Consider the following 20,550-nt stretch of genomic DNA (forward strand, 5'->3'; position numbering starts at 1 on the left):
GCGACTCTCAAAGCTCACTTCCGCGTTCTGCAGACGTGCTTAGCCCGCCTGCCGGCGCCGCGGGTGTCTCCAAAGGTCAGCGGCGTGACCCCGCCGGCGACGCAGCTCCACGCAAAGGACCGCCATCGCCCCTGGTGTAAGCCTCCCCCCCCCCCCCCCCTCCGCAGGGTTTACCTGGCGCGCTGAGCGCCACTCGCGGCGAACTGGATCGGTGAGATCATTCGAACCGAGCGTGTTGCGACAAACAATGCATTGCGCGAGTGCCGTAAGCCGAGGGACGAGCGCGTTCGGCGGCCATGGGATGAGATGAACCCGTTTCGACGAGGGTACCGCGCGTGCCATATCGCCCGGTACTGGCGCACGACTCCGGCGCGGAGGTACACGATCCCACTGCGCGGGGTCAGCGGGGTCTGGCGGCCTCACGGCAGGCCGGCTGCTCATGAGGTGGTCTGGTTTGGTGGTCTGGTCCGGTCTGGTGGCACGGTCTAGTCTGGTGGTCTATTCTGACGGTCTAGTCCGGTAGTCTGGTCTGGCAACCTGGTCTGGTGGTTTGGTCTGGTGGTATGATCTGGTTTGGTATTATGGCCTGGTGGTATGGTCTGGTGCTCTGGTTCGGTGGTCTGGCGGTCTGGTCTGGTGCTCTGGTTTGGTGGTCTCGTCTGACGGTCTAGTCTGGTTGTCCGGCTTGGTGGTCTGCCGCAGGACTCTGGCGCGGAAGTACACGATCCCACTGCGCTATCCTCGTGAAGGGTGGGACGACGTATCGGAGATCACCCTCCTCCCCGCCAGCACCGGCGCCTAAAGACATGCTCTCCGTTCTCGGGGTGAAACGCGGCGTGCCCTACCAAGACTCCAGTCCCCAAGCGGCGCGTTCATTAGAGGAGCCGACCTCGTCGCGACCGTCTCGCCATCCACCGGGGTTTTCGCATTCGCTACGCGCCACAATAGGAGTGTGTGCGCAAGGGTCCACCGAGGACGCTTCCGCCACGCCCAGTAAGAATGACTTCATTCAGCCAAGGCGCCGCGTCACAGCACTGCGACACTCCCATCACCCGATCTTCCTCCCATCGCACGCCCAGCCCACTCGCAACAGATTGCCTCCAACTCCGAGCACCGTCGGCCATTGTGTGTTCTGTGCCGGCCCACGCCCGCGAGCGGCGGACAGCGCCGGCAGACGCCTTCTCCCATCAACCCGTCTGAACGGTCAGCGACGTCATCGTCAAGGGCCCATATGGGACACCGGCAGCACGTACCGACAGCGTATCAATGATTGGTGCCCGCAGGCCCTGTCGCATGCAATGAGAACCAATGACAGGATTAGCGGGGAGGAGGGAGTGAGTAGAGGACGAGGACACAGAGAGTATCCACACAACGGGAGGCGGACATCCGTTCCGCACGCCACCGTTGGTAACGTCGCTGACAACGACACCGGTCAGTCGCCCTGGAAACAGGCCCTGGCGACACCAAGCGGGTTGGAAACAGGCCCTGGCGACACCAAGCGGGTTGGAAACAGGCCCTGGCGACACCAAGCGGGTTGGAAACAGGCCCTGGCGACACCAAGCGGGTTGGAAACAGGCCCTGGCGACACCACACGCCACACTCCTCACCCTCTCAACTTCTCACACACGGTGGCACGCACACGTCGGACTTCTCGCATCACTCCTTTCAAGTATCCGAAGGGACCGGGCAAGCCTGCGCATGCGCTAACTCGCAGCAGCAGAAGGGGAGTGCGTGACTGGACACTGTGGCTCCGGACACAGCTGACGGGAGCGGGACGCCGCGGCAACGGTCCTTCAGCGGCCGCAAGCACGAGGACACGAGGAAGAGATCATTGAGAGACATTGAGAGAAGAGACCAAGACGACATTGGACAGCACAAAGGGACTGGCGGATGACCAATGTGTCATCGGGAACCGGACAAGATAAAGGGACGGCGAAAGAAGCGACAGATGACACTGGTCGCATAAAAAGCGACTGAAGAAGAAAAAAGCAAAGATCCAGTGAAAGCGACATCAATCAACGACAAAAGCAACGAAAACAGATAAACGCATACAAAACTTAAAAAGGAGGAACTTGAGACAATCGCGATAAAATCGAAATCCACAGACAGAGCAAATGTGAAAAATCAAATCCACAGACACGGCCCCCGGCAGACGGCAAGCAAAAACGCTGCCGCCGAGCGTGGCGGGAGCGCTGTCACGCCAGCTAGACACGGCTCGGCCCCCTCGTGCGCCGACATGTCCCCAGACCAGGCCGAGTGCGTCAACACGAGCTCACCGAACCACGCCTGCTGCTCGCCCTGCACCTCGATGGCCAGCCCGAAGTCGGCCAGCTTCACCGCCGCCCCTTTGGCTTTGCTGGCCAGCAGCAGATTCTCTGGCTGAAACACGGCGACACGTCAGCGGGGTCTGGCGGCCTCACGGCAGGCAGGCTGCTCACGAGGTGGTCTGGTTTGGTGGTCTGGTCCGGTCTGGTGGTATGGTCTAGTCTGGTGGTCTATTCTGACGGCCTAGTCCGGTGGTCTGGTCTGGTAGCCTGGTCTGGTGGTTTGGTCTGGTGGTATGATCTGGTCTGGTATTATGGTCTGGTGGTATGGTCTGGTGTTCTGGTTCGGTGGTCTGGCGGCCTGGCCTGGTGCTCTGGTTTGGTGGTCTCGCCTGACGGTCTAGTCTGGTTGTCCGGTTTGGTGGTACGGTCTGGTGATCTAGTCTGGTCTGATTCTCTGGTTTGGTGGTCTAGTCTGGCGGTCCTGTCTGGTGGGCATGGTCTGGTGGTATGGTCTAGCGATCTAGTGGCCCATTTGGCGGCTTTGCGGCTCGTCTCAGGCTTCAACACGCACACACTGCATAGTGTCGCTGATTTTAACAAAAACAACAGATGGGCGACCAGCAAGAATGGGTTATTGGGCTGGCGTAAGAAACATTTTCACAAATATCAACCACCTACCCTCCTCCTCACAAACTTCTTTTAACGGCTCTCGAAACCGACAACCGCAGCCGCTCTCTCCCTGTCTCTCCGTGTCTCCCGTCTCCGTCTCCGTCTCCGTCTCCGTCTCCGTCTCCGTCTCCGTCTCCGTCTCCGTCTCCGTCTCGCGTCTCCGCGTCTCCGCGTCTCCGCGTCTCCGCGTCTCCGCGTCTCCGCGTCTCCGGTCTCCGGTCTCCGTCTCCGTCTCTCGTCTCTCTCTCTCTCTCTCTCTCTCTCTCTCTCTCTCTCTCTCTCTCTCTCTCTCTCTCTCTCTCTCTCTCTCTCTCTCTCTCTCTCTCCCGGTGTCGCCACCAGCCTCTCTCTCTCCCCCGGTGTCGCCACCAGCCTTTACACATGCCAAAACCGTCCGCTCCACATACTCCCATTGCCCGCGAACGCCGAGATCGAAGCGACCGGCTGCACGGCACAGAACCGCCGGCGGCTATAACCAGCCAATCAGACGCGCCGTCAGTGGCGACCGCCGCCGCTGATTGGTTGATCATTGAAAGCCAGCAGCGTTCTGGAAGTCAGAGGCGCGCCCAGATGCACAGAAGCATCGGAAGGCGGCGCTGGCCGCGGGCTAGCAACTCAAAGTAACTAACTCCCCTCGCCCGCCTTCTTTATGTCTCTTCCGCGCCGGCGTCAGCAAATGCAACTACTACTTGACTATTCGCACGCGTCTGTATCACTTTGGCGCTCTTCAACGCTGAGACCTCTCAAGACGTCTCGACATCAAAACGTTCAAGGCATCTCGCGTCCATCGTCATACGTACGTGCCGGCCGACCGTCCTCCCCCCTCCCTCCGCCCGTTTCAAGATCAGGCTCTCCAGAGGCCGGAGGCAACGCACGTAACAGGGCGACACGGACGCGCTAGCCCCTGACGGTGCGCCCAGAGAGGATAGCAGTTTGCTCACCACAACCACCCGAGGCCTAAATTCCACCCGCGCCAGCGTTTCCACCAAAGCAAAATTACTCCCGGGGCGGGGCGGGGGGGGGAGGAGGGGGGGGGGGGGGACCGACTGTATGTGAGCGGCTCGAGCGCCGAGACAGACAGACAGGCCCAACAGCAGAAGACATCGACACAGCCGTGGCGTGAGCCGGCAGGAGGCGACGCGGCGCTCTTGCGCCACAGCGCCACATCCATGGTGTCCTCGGCAGCGATGACTGCTTCAAGAGCCGAGGTCGTCGAAGATCACGCCGGGCGGGCCATCGGTTTCAAGTGAAGGACAAAAACGAACCGAACTTGAAGCAAATTAATGAGCACGACGACAGCGCCACCATTAACAAGCATGTAAACGCTATAGATTACCGCACACAGCGCTTAGTGAAGAGTCAGCCAGATCAACGGCGCCCACAGTGCTGGACGAGCAGGGCCCAAACATGTCACGTTAGTCACGTCACGCCCAACACGTCACGTCACGTCACGTTTGCATGTGCGACGTCGCTGGAAGCAAGCCACACTAATGCGGTCGAGTAACGACTCCAGCGCGTTGCCATCCTACCGTGCCCACGCCTGTAACCAGCACACGGCGACTGCTGTACAACAGCTTCTACTCGGCATTAGAGACGCATTAGAGACGCCGCTTTTGAACCCACAGGCCAACACAGCCCCGGTAAAAGGCTTGTGGCGCTTGTGGTTGGTATTACTTGGACATGTTGAGTTTTGGTAGGCTTCCGGAGCATAGGATCACAAGATTACTTTTTGGGACCCTAGACAATTCTTGCCAACGCTCGACACCACCAGCGCTAAGTTTACCGACAAAAAGTGAGATAAAGTAACATAAAAATACATGTCCAGGCTCATACAACATTGTGCACTGTCTATTATTCAGCAACAGCCGTGTAATAATCAGCATGCCTATCACTACTTAAACTGGTGCACGCTCAATAGCGCTGATGTCTTCCAGTGGATTACGAAGGACAAAGTGAGTGACACGGAATGACCAAAAACAGCGGAGAAAATCCATGGGAACATGTGATGAATTCAACATGTCTGAGCGGGCAATGATGACCATTAACACATGCAGTCTGTTGAAACACACTGAGCTGAAGACGAAGCCACAAACGCACGGCCTTAAGCACCTAAATGCAAAATACTTATCTGACAGGCTCGGGTCACGCCCTCTGCTGAGTGTCTAAATCGTGCTTATCGGAATATAAAAACAGCCGACAGCATCTTGAGCACATCTTCATATTCTAAGGCCTGGTCAGGCCATGCACTGAAATGAATCAAGATCCAACTATTTTTTATTTTTCATAGAATAGCTTAAGGGGATTCTAACCTCCCACTGATGCCTGCACACAACCATGGAATTTCTCCTAACTTCTAACCCTCAGCACGTCAGTCGTGGTGATTTCTTTGCACCACATTATTTTTTTTTTTAAATATGTACCTTTTCGCAAACAAATGCATTTCCTCGCTTGCTGGCAGTTATATTTGTGTATCAGCATCGGTTTCGCAGCCATTTTCAAAGACCGGGCACGCCTCACAGTTGACGGCTGATATGGCGCTATCGCGTTGAGCTGCGCCATGACAAATGTAAGAAATAATTTGTCCCGATGTGGTCGTCATTTCAGTGTAGAAGCGTCTGTGACACCTCTGGTACATTTCTGACTGAAATGGATATGCTTCGAAAGAAATTGGGAAAATCCAGAAAAGTGCTGGGCTTATCTTACGCAACATATCTCTGGTGTGGATGCAAATGCAGCTTCGTGTCTAAACCTGAGATTGGCTTTTATCTCATGCAGTATATTTCTTGGCTGGATGAACCATGTGTGCTAACTGAGAAACGTGCCTTTCTGGCCGCCACACCTCCTGGAGATGTGCTGATGTGCTGCGCAGTTCTTTATGGTTACGACAAAAATTCTTTTTACGAGCCTGATCGGGCTGATACAGGACAATTTCGCTCTGGGGCGGAAAGGATTTACTAATCTCATCAACAGAGCAGGGCGAAGCTCCATAATTAAACGAAGTGGGAACTCCACCTCGCTTCTTTTGAGCCCAGCCCGCGCCACGAACGCCGCGCTGCAAACGGTGCACAGTGCACGCAGGCAGCGCGGCACGGTGGTTCTGTGCACCATGCCGCGCTGCCAAATCCACGGCCAGAGCAAGGCTATGCCCCCAGGAAATCAGTGTAGTCTTTGGCAGGAATGCGACTGCGATGCGTTTTATTGATATTGCTTAACACGAACACACGGGATTTGATGCATTTCTACCACGCAATACTGCACTGAATCAAACTGGGAATCAGTCCATAACTTCAAGGCTGGAGCCAGCACCACGCTTTCAAAATCGCGTGTCTCCGCGAATCAACAAAAGTGCCTCTGAAATGCTGCCTCCGCTGCCCGCGCGGATTCTGCGCAGGGCAGCCACACCCGGCGCCTTCTTCTTCCGACGGACAGCTCACGGTCGGGCGTCCGTCACCGGTATGTAGGTCACGGTCGGGCGTCCGTCACCGGTATGTAGGTCACGGCCGGGCGCCCGCCACCGGTATGTAGGTCATGGTCGGGCGCCCGTCACCGGTATGTAGGTCACGGTCGGGCGTCCGTCACCAGCATGTAGGCCATGGTCGGGCGCCCGTCACCGGTATGTAGGCCACAGTCGGGCGTCCGTCACCGGTATGTAGGTCACGGTTGGGCGTCCGTCACCGGTAGTAGGTCCAACACTCCAGCGCACAGAACACACCCTTGCGATACCCGCACCCAGATCTCCGCGCGCGGCGCTGCCGAGGCGTCGACACTGACCCATCACCGAGAGCCACGTGTGAGCGTAGCTGTAACTGTAACCTTTCAGGTCACCACAGGGGTGCAGCCGAGCTCCAGGAGACGGGAGACGCTTGGCCGTGACCGGAGCGCGGCAGGCGGGTTTGTACGGCCCGTTCTTTCCACGCAACATCAATGGCATGCGTCCCAAACTCCAGCTCGCCAGACGAGCGTGTTCGCCGCGAGATTCCCACACGCCCCTCTGTTTCAACGCAGCCACAGTGGCCAGCTCACCTTGAGATCCCTGTGCACGATGCTGTTGAGGTGGCAGTGGTTCACCGACTCGAGGATCTGCTGGATGCAGTGGGAGGCGTCCGCCTCGCTATAGAACTCGCGAGCCACGATGTCCTCGAACAGCTCGCCGCCCGTCACCCTGCGCGCACACAGAGCCAGCCGCGGTCAGCGCGGTGCGGCGCCGATAACGCGCACCGTGCCCGCCTCATCAGTGGCGTGCTTGGGTCAAGGGGCGCACGCACATAGTGGCCCCCGGGGCCACTAAGTGCGCCCTCCCATCAGCTTTATGACATATTCATACGAACGTGACTAAATGTTGACGGTTAAAATTTCGTTTCGTGCATAAAAATCAAGAGGTCAAGGAAATGCGTTGTTCTGCGGCAGGCGAGAAACCTCGCCAATTATCATTTTTAACTTCCGTCCACCCCATGGTGAAAACCTGACCACCTTCTGACGAGTCGGGGTCAGTGGCGTGCTACGCCCTGTAGCCTGTGGGGTCCAGATCACAAGGACATTCGGGTTGCTGTGTGATGTGATTAGCTCGGATCTCCGGGGGGTGTCGAGTCCGCCCGGGCATCAGTGATCCAGTCTGACGGGGGTGTCAAGTCCGCCCGGGCATCAGTGATCCAGTCTGACGGGGGTGTCAAGTTCGCCTGGGCATCAGTGATCCAGTCTGACGGGGGTGTCGAGTCCGCCTGGAGATCAATGACCCAGTCTGTACGACACAGGTCGGGGCGGAACGGCGCGGAAAGACATACGTGGTGTCCAGGCCCTGTCTCCCGTGCCGACCTAGCCGGGCCCTACGACGGAGAATGCTGAAATCTTCGCGGACGACCTAATTGTCAGGACAATCGTCGTCGTCTAGCGTATTACTGTGCACACAACGTTTCGGCCAGTTCATTTCCCGACCGGCGTCGGGCGCTATTGAGCCTCGATAAGGGCCGGATGGTGTCTGGCTTTCAGCCATGTACGCTCCGCAAAACTGCGACGCTATTTTCACCCACCCTGATGTGTGTGTGATTGGGGCTTTACGACGCACTGAGCTGCTGAGGCTATATGGCGTCGCCTGCCTTTCACCCTGGCGGGAAGGGCGAGCACCGCGGGGAATCAAACCCCGTACCTCCGGTTTCCCAGACGCGCACTGGTTAACGCAGACGTGTTAACCACTACACTACCGGCACCCCTTCACCCACCCTGAAACGTCTGCAACAGCCGACGTTACACGCGCCGCAGTCGGTCACGCCAATCGTTGCAGGAAAATCCCAAACTCGGCAGGAAGTGTGCCTCGAATCGCAATCGCCCGGCGGCGAGCGAGCGGAGACATGGGACGGCAGCACGCCCCAAGATGAGTTACCCCTACCAGACTACTGATCACCCCCACGGACGGTGGACGGCACACGACGAACCCCAGGGGGCTGTCAGGCCGCTGTGGAGCTATTCGGCGCTGCGTAACGCTCGAGCCGCCACCAATATTGAGCTATACTAATTACAGCTCTGTAATTAGTTCACCGCAACTAATTTGGCGCCGCTCGGAACGAGAGGCAGACAGCTGATGGCCGACCACCACCAGCACACGTGAGCAATTAAGCGACTGTTATTATGGTCACGAATGGTACGGTCAATAAAGCTACGTTTGACATCGCTGACGCTGCGTCGGCACTCCCAGTCAAGTCACCAAATCCGATAATTTCCCATGTACCCCGGAGAAATCCCGGATGTACCATCCGGTCCGGATGTAGCAGCGAGGCCGATAATAAACTGTGCATTGAAATCTTACCAAAGATAAGAGCTTGACTTATTTGTTGGACTTTCCCATAAGCCCTTATCCACCTGGTCTTATGCATAATTTCCGCGAACTTACGAACGAAGGTGCTTCCCGTTGCCAATATTAACGCAGTCCCGTATCTGTTGCGCTGTTCGTGTGCTGTCCATTTCGGTAATTTCCACATCAGTGTCTTTCCGTACGCGTGTTTGACTTCCGTGTCCGTGCAAAGTTCGCGATGATCTCGGAATCTTGGTATAAGTTGCATAAACGAATGAGGTATTGAGTCGTTTAAGCTTCATCCAAAGCCCAATGGCTCTTGATCTATCACGCCTGAACTTAACATACGATCAGATGTAAATCAACCCAAAAAGATCAGCAACAAGTACCAGGATAAACTGCAAACTGCTCAATGAACTAAATAGTGTGCTGTTGTGCCGGAGCGTAGCCCCCATAACGTCCAAAATAATCTAAGCCCCACGCTTTGGTTGCCATGACGACAAAATGGCCCCACCCCCTCCAGCGTCTATGTTTGGCCGGACATGAGGCGCATTTTCATTTCGCAGAAATGCGATTTATTTTTAATTCAGACTGACGACAGATGAATGTGTTAGGCGACACAGCAATGCGGTTGAGCTTTCATGCAGTATGACTGGCAGAACAGCCTAAGAAAAAATAAAATTACTGTATCCCATATAAGAATTTTACAGCACCAGCCGAAGGGTTTTCATTGACAAGTGACGCACGTGCTTTCGTTTGCCACCAGAGAACATCACATCGGACCGTATGCTAAACATCCCTGTGCTAATACCGGCAGACACGATAAGTAAAACTCATGTAATCCCGTCTATTCCCCGAGATAGACAGGAGGATCAAGCACATCAGGCCGGAAATGCGGCGGACTGGTTGCCTTGGCTCATGTTCTTAAAGTCGGCGCCTCCCCGCCGCGGCCAAGCGGCTGAGTCTAGGTATGCGGCTGGTGGCATTCAAGCCTGAAAAAAATCTCCACGACCTGGAAACGTAAATCAAAATATCGTGGCAATACGTGACCCGAAACAGCAGTTTGAAGTAGGCTGTAAAAAGGCCATAAATACCGAACATTTTGCGGCGAAAACTGCAAACTGAAAAAGTTCGGACAAACCAAAAGTACAGAAAAGCGAATGCCTACATTTGTCAACGAAAGAAAACACAAAGATAATACCACGGACAATCGGACGCACGCCATGGTTCGAACCAAGGGCGTATATTCGCGCCATAGCCTAAGATATCATATATAAGATATATATATATATATATATATATATATATATATATATATATATAAGATAACTAATATTCGCGCCGCGCCAAGATTGTCACGACAAAGCTAGGGCCGTCCGATGGGTGTCTGCGGCTCGGCGACACACCCATGCCTTGCGGGGCGGTCACTAGACGTCGCGGTGAAACCCGCAGAGCCCCTTCTGCGATTGTCTGGCCCCAACGCTTCGCACTGCTCTGGCGAGGTGCGGTTGCCGGGCCGACATTGGCGATCAACGACGAGATTTGGCGACATTTGGACGACCAGCATGCAAGGTCACTAAGAACAGGGCTAAACTTCGCACCACGCAGGGAGATCTTGGTCCAAAAGGTGCTTTGCAACAAAAACGTGCTTTGCAACGTCTGAAGCCACCAAGGCGGAGACAAAACGCCACGAAAGTGGGACACTCTTTAACCCAGCACAACGCAGGGTGGGCTGCACTGGAGCAGGTCTAAACCAAACACAACATGCAGACTGTCTCGGTGTGAGGATGGCAGCGACATTCCCTCAATCGCCTTCAAATTGAAACCGCTGACCGCGTACCAACCGACAAGGCAATGCAGCCAGGACACGACACCAGTTACCGCGGTAACAATAGCTTGTCCGTGACGTCACCGGTGCGTGACGTCACCACGCCGTTGACGGCCGGCGCGCGGCGCGAGTTGGCAGCCAGCGGATAGACGAGCAGCCGCCCGCTTTGTCGGCGTCGCCACCGGTCCATGCGACGGAGTGAGCCGAGGCAACGGCCCATGCACCGCGACGGAAAGAGCCGAGGCACCGGTCCATGCGACGGAGTGAGCCGAGGCACCGGTCCATGCGATGGAGTGGGCCAAGGCACCGGTCCATGCGATAGAGTGAGCTGGGGCGAGGCCGCGCGCCGGCTCCCTGGAGCGTTGACACGACCCTCTGTTCCGCTCGGTGTGATGACCGTGCTACACGCTCCGTTGGTTTGCGACCCGTGTCAACGCGTCCGCCACCGGCGCCACAGTTCGCGACGCGTGCTGCAGCAGGGAGAACCCAACACAGTCGGTGGGAGCCTCGAAGCCACGGCCGTGCGATCTGACCGCCTGACAGGCCCTAGAAAGCGAGGAAATTTGGACACAGCCGGCGGTGGGTCTGAAAACCCCGACTGCGCGGCATGTAGGTCTATGACCTTGTAGATTCAAGACTGTAGATCTGGACCCTGAGCCTTCTAGATCCACGACTGTAGATCTGGACCCTGAACCCTGCAGACACACGACTGTAGGTCCGGATCCTTGACCCGGTAGGTCCACGACTGTAAGTTTGGACCCTGAATCCTGTAGGTTCACGACTGTAGGTCTGAATCCTCGACCCTGTAGGTCCACGACTATAGGTCTGGACCGCGGATCAGGTGGATCGATGACTGTATGTCTGGATCCCGGAATCGATGTCTACGACTGCAGATCTGGACTCTGCAGGCCCATAACCAAGGCAAACTCTACTCTTAGGTCCAGACCCACACACTCATCAGCCCAGCACGTCACCCCTGAGCTACGGCGTCCTTCACCGCCCGTGCAGCCCCCCCCCCCCCCCCTCGTCCCGAACGGCACCTCTGCGCCGCCGGCCCGGCTCGGGGCTCGTGACTCTGCTCGGTCCGGTCTCCGGCGGGCGCGGTCTGGCAGGCCACCGGCCGGGCCCAGCGGCGCGCGGGCGAGTGGAGGGCCGTGCCCCGCCGCGCGTGAAGCAGCCACCCCTGCTGTTGACGGGTGGCGAAAGCGGCCGTCATCGGCAGGCGCTGATGCCGACGCACCGTTCGCCGTGGCTCGACGACACGCTACCATCCACTCAGCGTACAAACGGAAATCAGAACATTGAATATCCCGATGCAAAGAAGAGATAGAGCGCATTTAAGCGATATCGGGTGGTGCCAAACTGATTTCATACCATCCGCGAGCCTCATGACGTCAAGTCTCGATTTCAAACCCCACACGCTCGCGAGAAGCCCCACGAAATTCAGCGTATCGTTGTCACGCCTGACTGTCACGACAAATATTGGATTATGCCTTCGCACTTGCCGACTTGCCCAACATGTCCAAACGCAAGACAAATCAAATGAAGACAAATAAAATCTGCTTTCTCCTAACAGCACACAGAGACTGTAAAATTTCGACCAAAATGCCCCGACTGTACAAGTTTGTCCAAGACCCGCCGACTGCATCAGTTCATCCGAAGAGCGCCAGGTCCACTACGCATATCTGGCACATTTGGTACATGAGATAGTGCTCGGCCGACCAGCCAACCTCGGCCCGAAAAGTCGCTGCGCTCTCATCTAGTATGCGCAAGCGACCAATCCATTAACCGCCACAAAAATTATGTCACCCACCACACTGCCCTTGGGAACGCCTGACACGTATAACGCCTCGTCGGCCCCATTAGGCTGAGACCACAGGGGGATCACTCGTCGTTAACAACGTGCCAGGAATCTCTTAAAAAGGAAACGTCAGCTAGTGTTCTCAGAGCACTCTAGCTTTCCACGTCCATGATCAAATGCAGGGCCAGGTCACATCCGTCGCCGCAGGCACAGGAAAAACCGTCCAGCGGCGATCCAATGTTCTGAGATCAGGCGGGCGAACCGGGCAAATAAGTTGAATGCAGTTTTAACGAACACAAATAATGACACCATTTTCGCGAGACTGTCTACAACTTCGAGGCGCAGCTTGAGCTGTTGGTGTCACCAGCGCGTGCAATGAGTCCTAGACGCTAAGACACGTGCTCTCTTCTTAACTCAAATTCGATTTTGTTGGCAGCGATTTTCAGGCCAAAGGGCTCCTTGTGCCCTGGCATTGTTAACGCAGCACCTAAGTGGCGTCGCCAATAGCTCAATGACATCGTCCGCTTTGATACCTTCAAGAGCAGCCTAACAGGGCCATCAAAACGCTCACCTCTATCGGCACGCTTCCGCTCTTGAATCGAACAGTCAAACACCCACTTCCGCTGAACAGAGGCGCACACCCCATCGCTGGAGTGGCGGGTGGCCAGTGGCTGACACCCAGCTGACACCCAGGGTGGCTAAGCTGACACCCAGGGTGGCTAAGCTGACACCCAGGGTGGCTAAGCTGACACCCAGGGTGGCTAAGCTGACACCCAGGGTGGCTAAGCTGACACCCAGGGTGGCTAAGCTGACACCCAGGGTGGCTAAGCTGACACCCAGGGTGGCTAAGCTGACACCCAGGGTGGCTAAGCTGACACCCAGGGTGGCTAAGCTGACACCCAGCCAGCTTTCGTGAGTGCCTATCAGCGACACATACAGATCCTTCAATCTCAAGGTCTAGGTCTAAATAGTAAGATACATTCATTGGCCCCCTTTCCCAGAGCTGGCGACGACAACGAACGGGTCGCTTCCAGACAGCGATAGCAGCCAATCACAAATACAATTTACGCCCCAAACACGAACTGATCGGATCTCCCCAACGTCCAGCGATCATCGCGATCCATCCGCACTGCCCACCTCTCCCCTGCCCCTCTCCCATCCTCTCCTCCACTGGACGCGCCTCTGCCCGTGCCGTCGCTGGGATCGCCCCTGCCCGGCAGCCTGCTGTGAGCTACAGCCGGGGACACCCTCCGCCGGCCAACGCCGTCGCTCAGACCGATTAGGTCATGCAACATAAATGCCCTTGGCCCGCCGGCGACGCCGACCGACCTGACCCGGTCAGACAGCACAGGCCCGAAGCGGACCCGGCCGCAGCGGCGCAGCGAGTTCATCTCACACGCCTTGTTGACACGGGCAGCCGATGGAGTCCGAATTAAGATCGGAACAGATAATGCGACGGTGAACCTCTCGCCGAGATGCGCTTACATTGCTGAGACCGGTCTAACGTCAGATGAACGGTCAGCAGTTCTATCCTGCGTAGTTCGAGTCGGGAGCGGAAAGTGGGCGGAAATTGCGCTTTTGAGACGAACTGTGCCGTCGGCACTTTGTGTATACATGGTGGATGTGGAGATGTGGAGAGATGTGATGATGGTGGATGTGGAGAAGCGTGGTGGGCGCGAGACGGCCTGGAGCGCGAGGAGAAAGATGGACTCCGTTCGAAGAATAATCTGCGCGCAACTCATAGGCTTTAAAACCACGGCACAAAAGCACAAGCTATAGCACAAAAGCACAAAAGTTGCCTAGTCAAGATTGTCAAATGTACGCTGTAGTTAAAGTCTGATATGAAAATCGTAATATTGGGCATAACACATGTAAACATCGAGCATTGCAAAAAGTAAGACCACAAAAAAATTCACGAAACAAGAGAACATTTCGCAAACATTCTAGCATATATTTCAGCTCGAAACATCATCATTTATCACTGAAAGGCAATCAAGAAGTAAAGCAAACATCAGGTCCGTCCCGGTGGCTCAGTTGGTTAGAGCGCCTGCATTCCGACCCACCCATCCGTGGCGGGATGGGTTCGAGTCGCTTTAGGGCGCTCGCTATTTGCCCTTGGCAGGTATGGCCTGCGGCCGGTGGCAGCGGTCGCGCTAAAGGTCAGTTGACGTCAGAGGGCAGGACGGACCGTGCCGAGCATTGCGGCACGTAAAGCTTTCGCCACCAAATTCTGCCGTTGCATGGAACTGCGCGATCGGATGCTGGGGGTCAGGGCTCACACAACAAGCACTGCTTAGCAAGAGCGCTGATCCCAGAAATCCGTCCATTCAAAGGATTCGGACCAAATTTATAAAAAAGAATGACAAGGAAGTGACCTAAAGAATAACACTATAGGCCAATTCATGACAACAGCAGAGACAATGTCAAAGTAACATACATTAGACCACTCATGAGTGGCAATAGCTCCAAAAAGTGTAAGCAAGGCTACTGCCCACGATCTGCAATGTAGATAGTGGCTTACTGTTCTGACTGGCACCACTTGTGATGACTTAAGATACACCTGGAGCCTGTGACACATGAATATTTGCTGCCATTTGGGGGCTAGCAGGAAATGAGCATTTTCTTAATTGGCCAATTACATTCGCGAATTAAACACATTCTGATCAGATGGGCCACCCAGCATCATGTCACCTTAATTCGCCTTGCCCCAGCAACAAATCACTTACTCCCACACTAATGCATTTATGAGAAGCTTGCCACAATGAGCTCGACTACTGAAATGACCACCTCTGAATGATTCATACTTAGTGGCAAAATTGTGGTTGGACATTGCTACTGGCTCTTAGTGACAATCTTAAGTGCCTGGAAAGCAACAACTTCCGTTATAGCATGCAAGGCTTCCTTACAAGGTGGAACCGTCCGTTCCGAAAAAGTGAAGCACCGAGCGTGCGTGAGAATAGAGGTAGTTTGTAGGCAAAGCCTGCACGACGTCACGTACACCATATTTGATTACGTCAGTGGCATGGAAGCCTCTCAATTAGCCAGCTGACTGCTACACAACCCATTAGTTTGAATTGTGAGTGTGCCTTGGTGGCGTGCGGCTGGCGGTTCCCACGTGGACTGAGAAGAAATTATCCGTCACTTCGGTATTCGCACACATTTCTGGAATGAACGGTGAGTCCTGAAACAGTTTAGCCTCCTCAGAATGTATCATTCTTGCATGCATGATTGTATAACACAGGATTATATGTCATGCGGCGTTTGTGGTGTATTGCATTCCATGACCAGGCTTGTCCAAGGCTGGCTTGTCGTTAGATAGCCTCAGGCTTAGTGCCTGGTGGTAGAGTTGAACAGTTCAACTTCGCAGAATTTGCTCTATATATGGGTATGATTATAATGAACATTTGCATTATTGATTTGTGACAGCTCCCACCCTTATCATCACAGTGATGGTGTCAGGTGAGTACAGCAAATTCCTATGACATGGGCCTTATGATGCTACAGTCAACAGTGTTTTGTACTTCACGGGCTTGTATAGTTTTGCTTCATGTGTGCATCTGCATTCGCCTATTTTTACCATTGCTAACACCCAATCGGAAAAATAATCATTATGGTGTGTTACCATCAAGCATGTGTATGTTCATCAAGCATGCGTGTTACTATTATGTGTACCTACAAGCATGCACACATATGCATAATAAAATGCTAACAGGTCAAGCATTTTAAATGCTACGTATCGTTCAAAACAAACTGCACAGCAAATCTCACGTACAAATCGTAGTCATGGCAACTGATGGCAACCCACGGTTATGAAACGCCAAGCAACTGCGAGACGCGGTGCGCTACAAACGCCGCATGACGTATAACCCCTGAGTTGTGTATAACCCCACCGAAAAATATAAAATTATGATGGGGTTATAAAATATGATGTTTGAAGATTCAATCCCCTTCAAAAAAAAAGTGTTTACATGACAGAACCGTGGACCTATTCATTCAGAGTCAAACCGGGAACGGCCAACCGCACGCCACCAACACATTCTCACCATTCAAACCAATGGCTTGTTTAGCAGTCAGCTGGCTAATTAGGAGGCTTCCGTGCCCCTGACGTCATCAAATATGGTGCACATGACGTCATCCAGGCTTTGCGCCCAGACTACCTCTTTTCCCACGGAGCTCGGCGTTGCCACTTTTCGATAGTGTTAAACGATATGGATGACATCCCCGGATAGGATGGCTGTGCCCCCCCCCCCCCCCCCCCCCTGCAGCTCAGCGGCAAGTGTTACGTGAGTGCCAGCATTATGCATAGGTAGTTATTTTTGTTGGATTATATAAATGGAAGCAGATGACAACTGCCATCACTCGGGAAAGAAACATACCATTATGGTTAGCAAATTAAGATGCTAAAAATTGCGTGTCATGATACGATCATGCAGCAACTGAGAAATGACCATTTCACAATTTTTGGAATAATTGGATGCAATAATGTTGTCTTTCCTGCCCGACATGCAGAATATGGAACAATGACAACCTTGTTCAGGTCAACTAAGGAAAGACAATCTGTATGTGTAGCTTGACCATCTCCTGGTGTTGCCTGTCCAATGCAGCATCGGCATCTGAGCGCGGGATTTCCATTCACGACTTGCCATGGACTGGCAAAACAGAATGCAGACATTTGCTCTCTTGATCATACCAGGGTCGAAACACCGCTTTGATATCATTGCAGTTCGCAGTATTATGCTGATATAGACCGATGGATAGGTGACACAAACAGCTGTACTTGCACAGTGTAAAGACCATGATACGTGGACCAGCCAGGCAATCTTTGCTCAAAATTCATGACAGATGTTTTATTATGGCATCAATTAAGCTACCTGCCTCATGGCTGACAGATATTCACTACAAACAGGCACCAAGGTAACATATCTACTCACAAATACAAAGACGGGTAGCATTATGCACTACATACAAGTCCATGCTGCATATGTTTTTGGGATAAGTATTACGTAATTCATATGCGTGATTTTTTGCAAAAATAAGCAAACCTAAATTTAACAATTCTGGTGCAATCATAAACACAATTCCGAGCTGACTGCGACGCATGTGTAACAAAATAATTATTGACTTTTTACATACTGCAGGAATTATTGAACTACCAATCTCGCCCACATCACACTGATAAGCAGCCAATTGCCTGACAACATCAGTAGCAACTATTTGAGTCCTCTGTTTCCCTGCCATTTGATGACAGATGGTGTCCCACTGTTCTGAATTGTGACGTGACTTCACATCTCTTTAAGGGGCCAGTCATTTAATATAAAGCATATCCCTCCATCCAACAGCTTGTCAACCAAGTATTTAAGACATACGAAGAATGTCTGCAAAAAGGCCTGGAACCCATACGTGTTAACTAACAGAAATTCGATAGTATTCCCTGGAAGTATTTCAAGAGCAATCCAAAGACGAATAAGGTGAGCACAAAGCCAAACTAAGTAAAATGGCCAACGTTATCTCCACATAGTTTTTGGAATTATGGAGCCCACCCCAGATGTAAATTAATCTAACCTTGAGACAGAAACATAAAATAAAACAGAGCTGACGCCTACGTCCTGAATAGGGCGGCCGCCTAACAAGCGCAACTGACGTCAGCATTTCTGTGCCTATTGCCATTCCAGGCCCCCAGTAATTGGAACGTTTGTATCAGTATGGTTAATTTCGCCTTCTCCCCGTTTTTTTTATCTTTCTTATCCATCTTGGACTCGGATCGTTTTGAACAATAAGCAAAACCCTTGAAAAAGCGACAACACCAAATGGAACTGAACAAGCCTTGAACAGAACTGCATGTGCCAGGTTATTTCATTGAGAACGGCTTCCGGCTTACTTCGAATTACAGCTGCCCATGTAAACAGGGTACCTGTGACGGCGGAAGCCTTTTTCGAGTAGGCGCGAAACAGCCTCGATGTCGACGGCCCTAAAACACTACCACTACCACACCACCAGAACTACCACAGAGTACTACCGCAGAATACAACCACGGAGGAGTTCGGGACCTCACTGCACTCGGCTTTTTCCATGGCACGCGATTGAAAGTAGAGCTAACATCATCAAATATCAGTCCCATTCCGCCAGGTAAGGAACGTCTACCTCCTACCGCAAACCACCCCTTCAGCCGCCGCCTCTGCTCCGGTGGCGGCGAACACGGGGCGGGGGAGGGGGGGGGGGGGGGGGCAACACGTCCTGACGGAAGTGTTCCGCAGGCGGGACGGACCCGGCCCGCGGTGGAGTGGAATTGTCTGATCAGGGAGGGTGGCATAGACGCCGGCCAGCAGTGCTGTGGAGCTGTCTGATCAGGGAGGGAGGGACGGACCCGGCCCCCAGTGGTGTGGAGCTGTCTGATCAGGGAGGTGGAGTGGAGCTGTCTGATCAGGGAGGTGGAGTGGGGCTGTCTGATCAGGGAGGGCGGGACGGACCCGGCCAGCGGTGGAGTGGAGCTGTCTGATCAGGGAGGGAGGGACGGACCCGGCCAGCGGTGGGGTGGAGCTGTCTGATCAGGGAGGGCGGGACGGACCCGGCCAGCGGTGGAGTGGAGCTGTCTGATCAGGGAGGGCGGGACGGACCTGGCCAGCGGTGTTGTGGAGCTGTCTGGTCAGGGAGGGAGGGACGGACCCGGGCAGCGGTGGAGTGGAGCTGTCTGATCAGGGAGGGCGGGACGGACCCGGCCAGCGGTGGAGTGGAGCTGTCTGGTCAGGGAGGGAGGGACGGACCCGGCCAGCGGTGGAGTAGAGCTGTCTGATCAGGGAGGGAGGGACGGACCCGGCCAGCGGTGGAATGGAGCTGTCTGATCAGGGAGGGCGGGACGGACCCGGCCAGCGGTGGAGTGGAGCTGTCTGGTCAGGGAGGGCGGGGCGGACCCGGCCAGCGGTGGAGTGGAGCTGTCTGATCAGGGAGGTGGGGTGGAGCTGTCTGATCAGGGAGGTGGCCGCCGACGACGGCGACGGCCGCGCGTTGCTGCTTAAGAGGAAGAAAGCCAACGGACAGTGTCACATGGATAAGGGTGAACCGAAAAAACTGATTTATGGTAAATGGACGAGGCGGTGGTTTATTTGCTTTTGGGGACGGCTTCTTTTATTTTGACGCTTAACATAACTACAAAGCTGGTGGTTTGTTAAATCCCAATCGTCCTGATTGCTGAATTGCGGTTCAAATCGGTGCAAGGGAAACAACGCATTTTCTCGTAGCACTGACAAATTCTAGCCAACGAAAGTACATCACCGAGCATTCCGAACCACTGACGGGTCGACGCGAATGTCAATGGACCTATGTCAACGTCGGTATAGAGAGAACACCGCGGCTCCCTGACAACGCTGGCGCGTTCGGCGAGCCGCGTCCGACGTTAGGTGTACTCACAGATCGAAGACCAGGTAGTGAAAGCTCTCCTCTTGTATGCTATCGTGCAGACGCACTGAAAACAATACGGGCTGGTCAATACAGCGCCGCACGCTACATTTGAGAAGAGGGTGTGTTCGGCAGGTCGCGAGGGTACGTCCCTCGGGGCTGGTGGCGCGTCGACTGCGACTGGCTTTTTGAATCTAGGCGCCGCACGCTACACTCGAGAAGAGGGTGCGTTCGGCAGGGTGCGAGGGTACCTCCCTCGGGGCTGGTGGCGCGTCGACCGCGACTGGCTTTTTGAATCTTGGACTGAGGTTCAATGTTGCTTTATGATACGTTAGCCTTACTTACGCAATTCACGGGTCATGTCAACTTTAATAAATCGAGTGACGTCTATTGTGTCTAAAAAAGTAGGTGACTACTCGGGTGTTAGGCTGAAGTTTTCCACGTTTAAAAAGTAGGTGACTAGTCGCGAGTGGTGGGCTGAAGTTTTCCACGTTTAAAAAGTAGGTGACTAGTCGCGAGTGGTGGGCTAAGTTTTCCACGTTTAAAAAGCAAAAAGCTGCTCCAGGAGCCAGCGCTCGTGATGCTTGATGAGATAGGCAAAAATGGTGCCAAAGACGAGGCACGGTAATGACGCCAAGGACAAGATGAGATGAAACGAGATCAAACATGACAATTGGCGAGGCAGGTCTGACATGATGAGACATGACGAGCATTGCGACACATGAGGCAAAGGTCAGGATGATGAACAGAGGGGCGAAACATGTGAGCCATGATGACACGATGCGACAAGCGAGATACGAGGCGTGTT

At 54.1% G+C, this 20,550-nt stretch overlaps 1 protein-coding gene across 15 annotated transcripts in view; it reads right to left on the reverse strand.

Annotated features, from left to right (window-relative positions):
* The window catches only part of LOC119104919 (calcium/calmodulin-dependent protein kinase type II alpha chain), a 185,792-nt gene that overhangs the window by 101,149 nt on the left and 64,093 nt on the right, over positions 1–20,550 (reverse strand). For all 15 annotated transcript variants that reach the window (XM_037228671.1, XM_037228670.1, XM_037228672.1 and 12 more), the window contains 3 exons: positions 19,755–19,809; positions 6,960–7,098; positions 2,277–2,379 (listed from right to left, as the gene is read on the reverse strand). In XM_037228671.1, the coding sequence (XP_037084566.1) occupies positions 2,277–2,379; positions 6,960–7,098; positions 19,755–19,809 (297 nt within the window). The remainder of the gene's footprint in view (positions 1–2,276; positions 2,380–6,959; positions 7,099–19,754; positions 19,810–20,550) is intronic.

Source organism: Pollicipes pollicipes, unplaced genomic scaffold (genome assembly GCF_011947565.3).
Source record: "Pollicipes pollicipes isolate AB1234 unplaced genomic scaffold, Ppol_2.1 Scaffold_6052;HRSCAF=7182_pilon_pilon_pilon, whole genome shotgun sequence".
NCBI classification, from domain to species: Eukaryota; Metazoa; Arthropoda; class Thecostraca; order Pollicipedomorpha; family Pollicipedidae; genus Pollicipes; species Pollicipes pollicipes.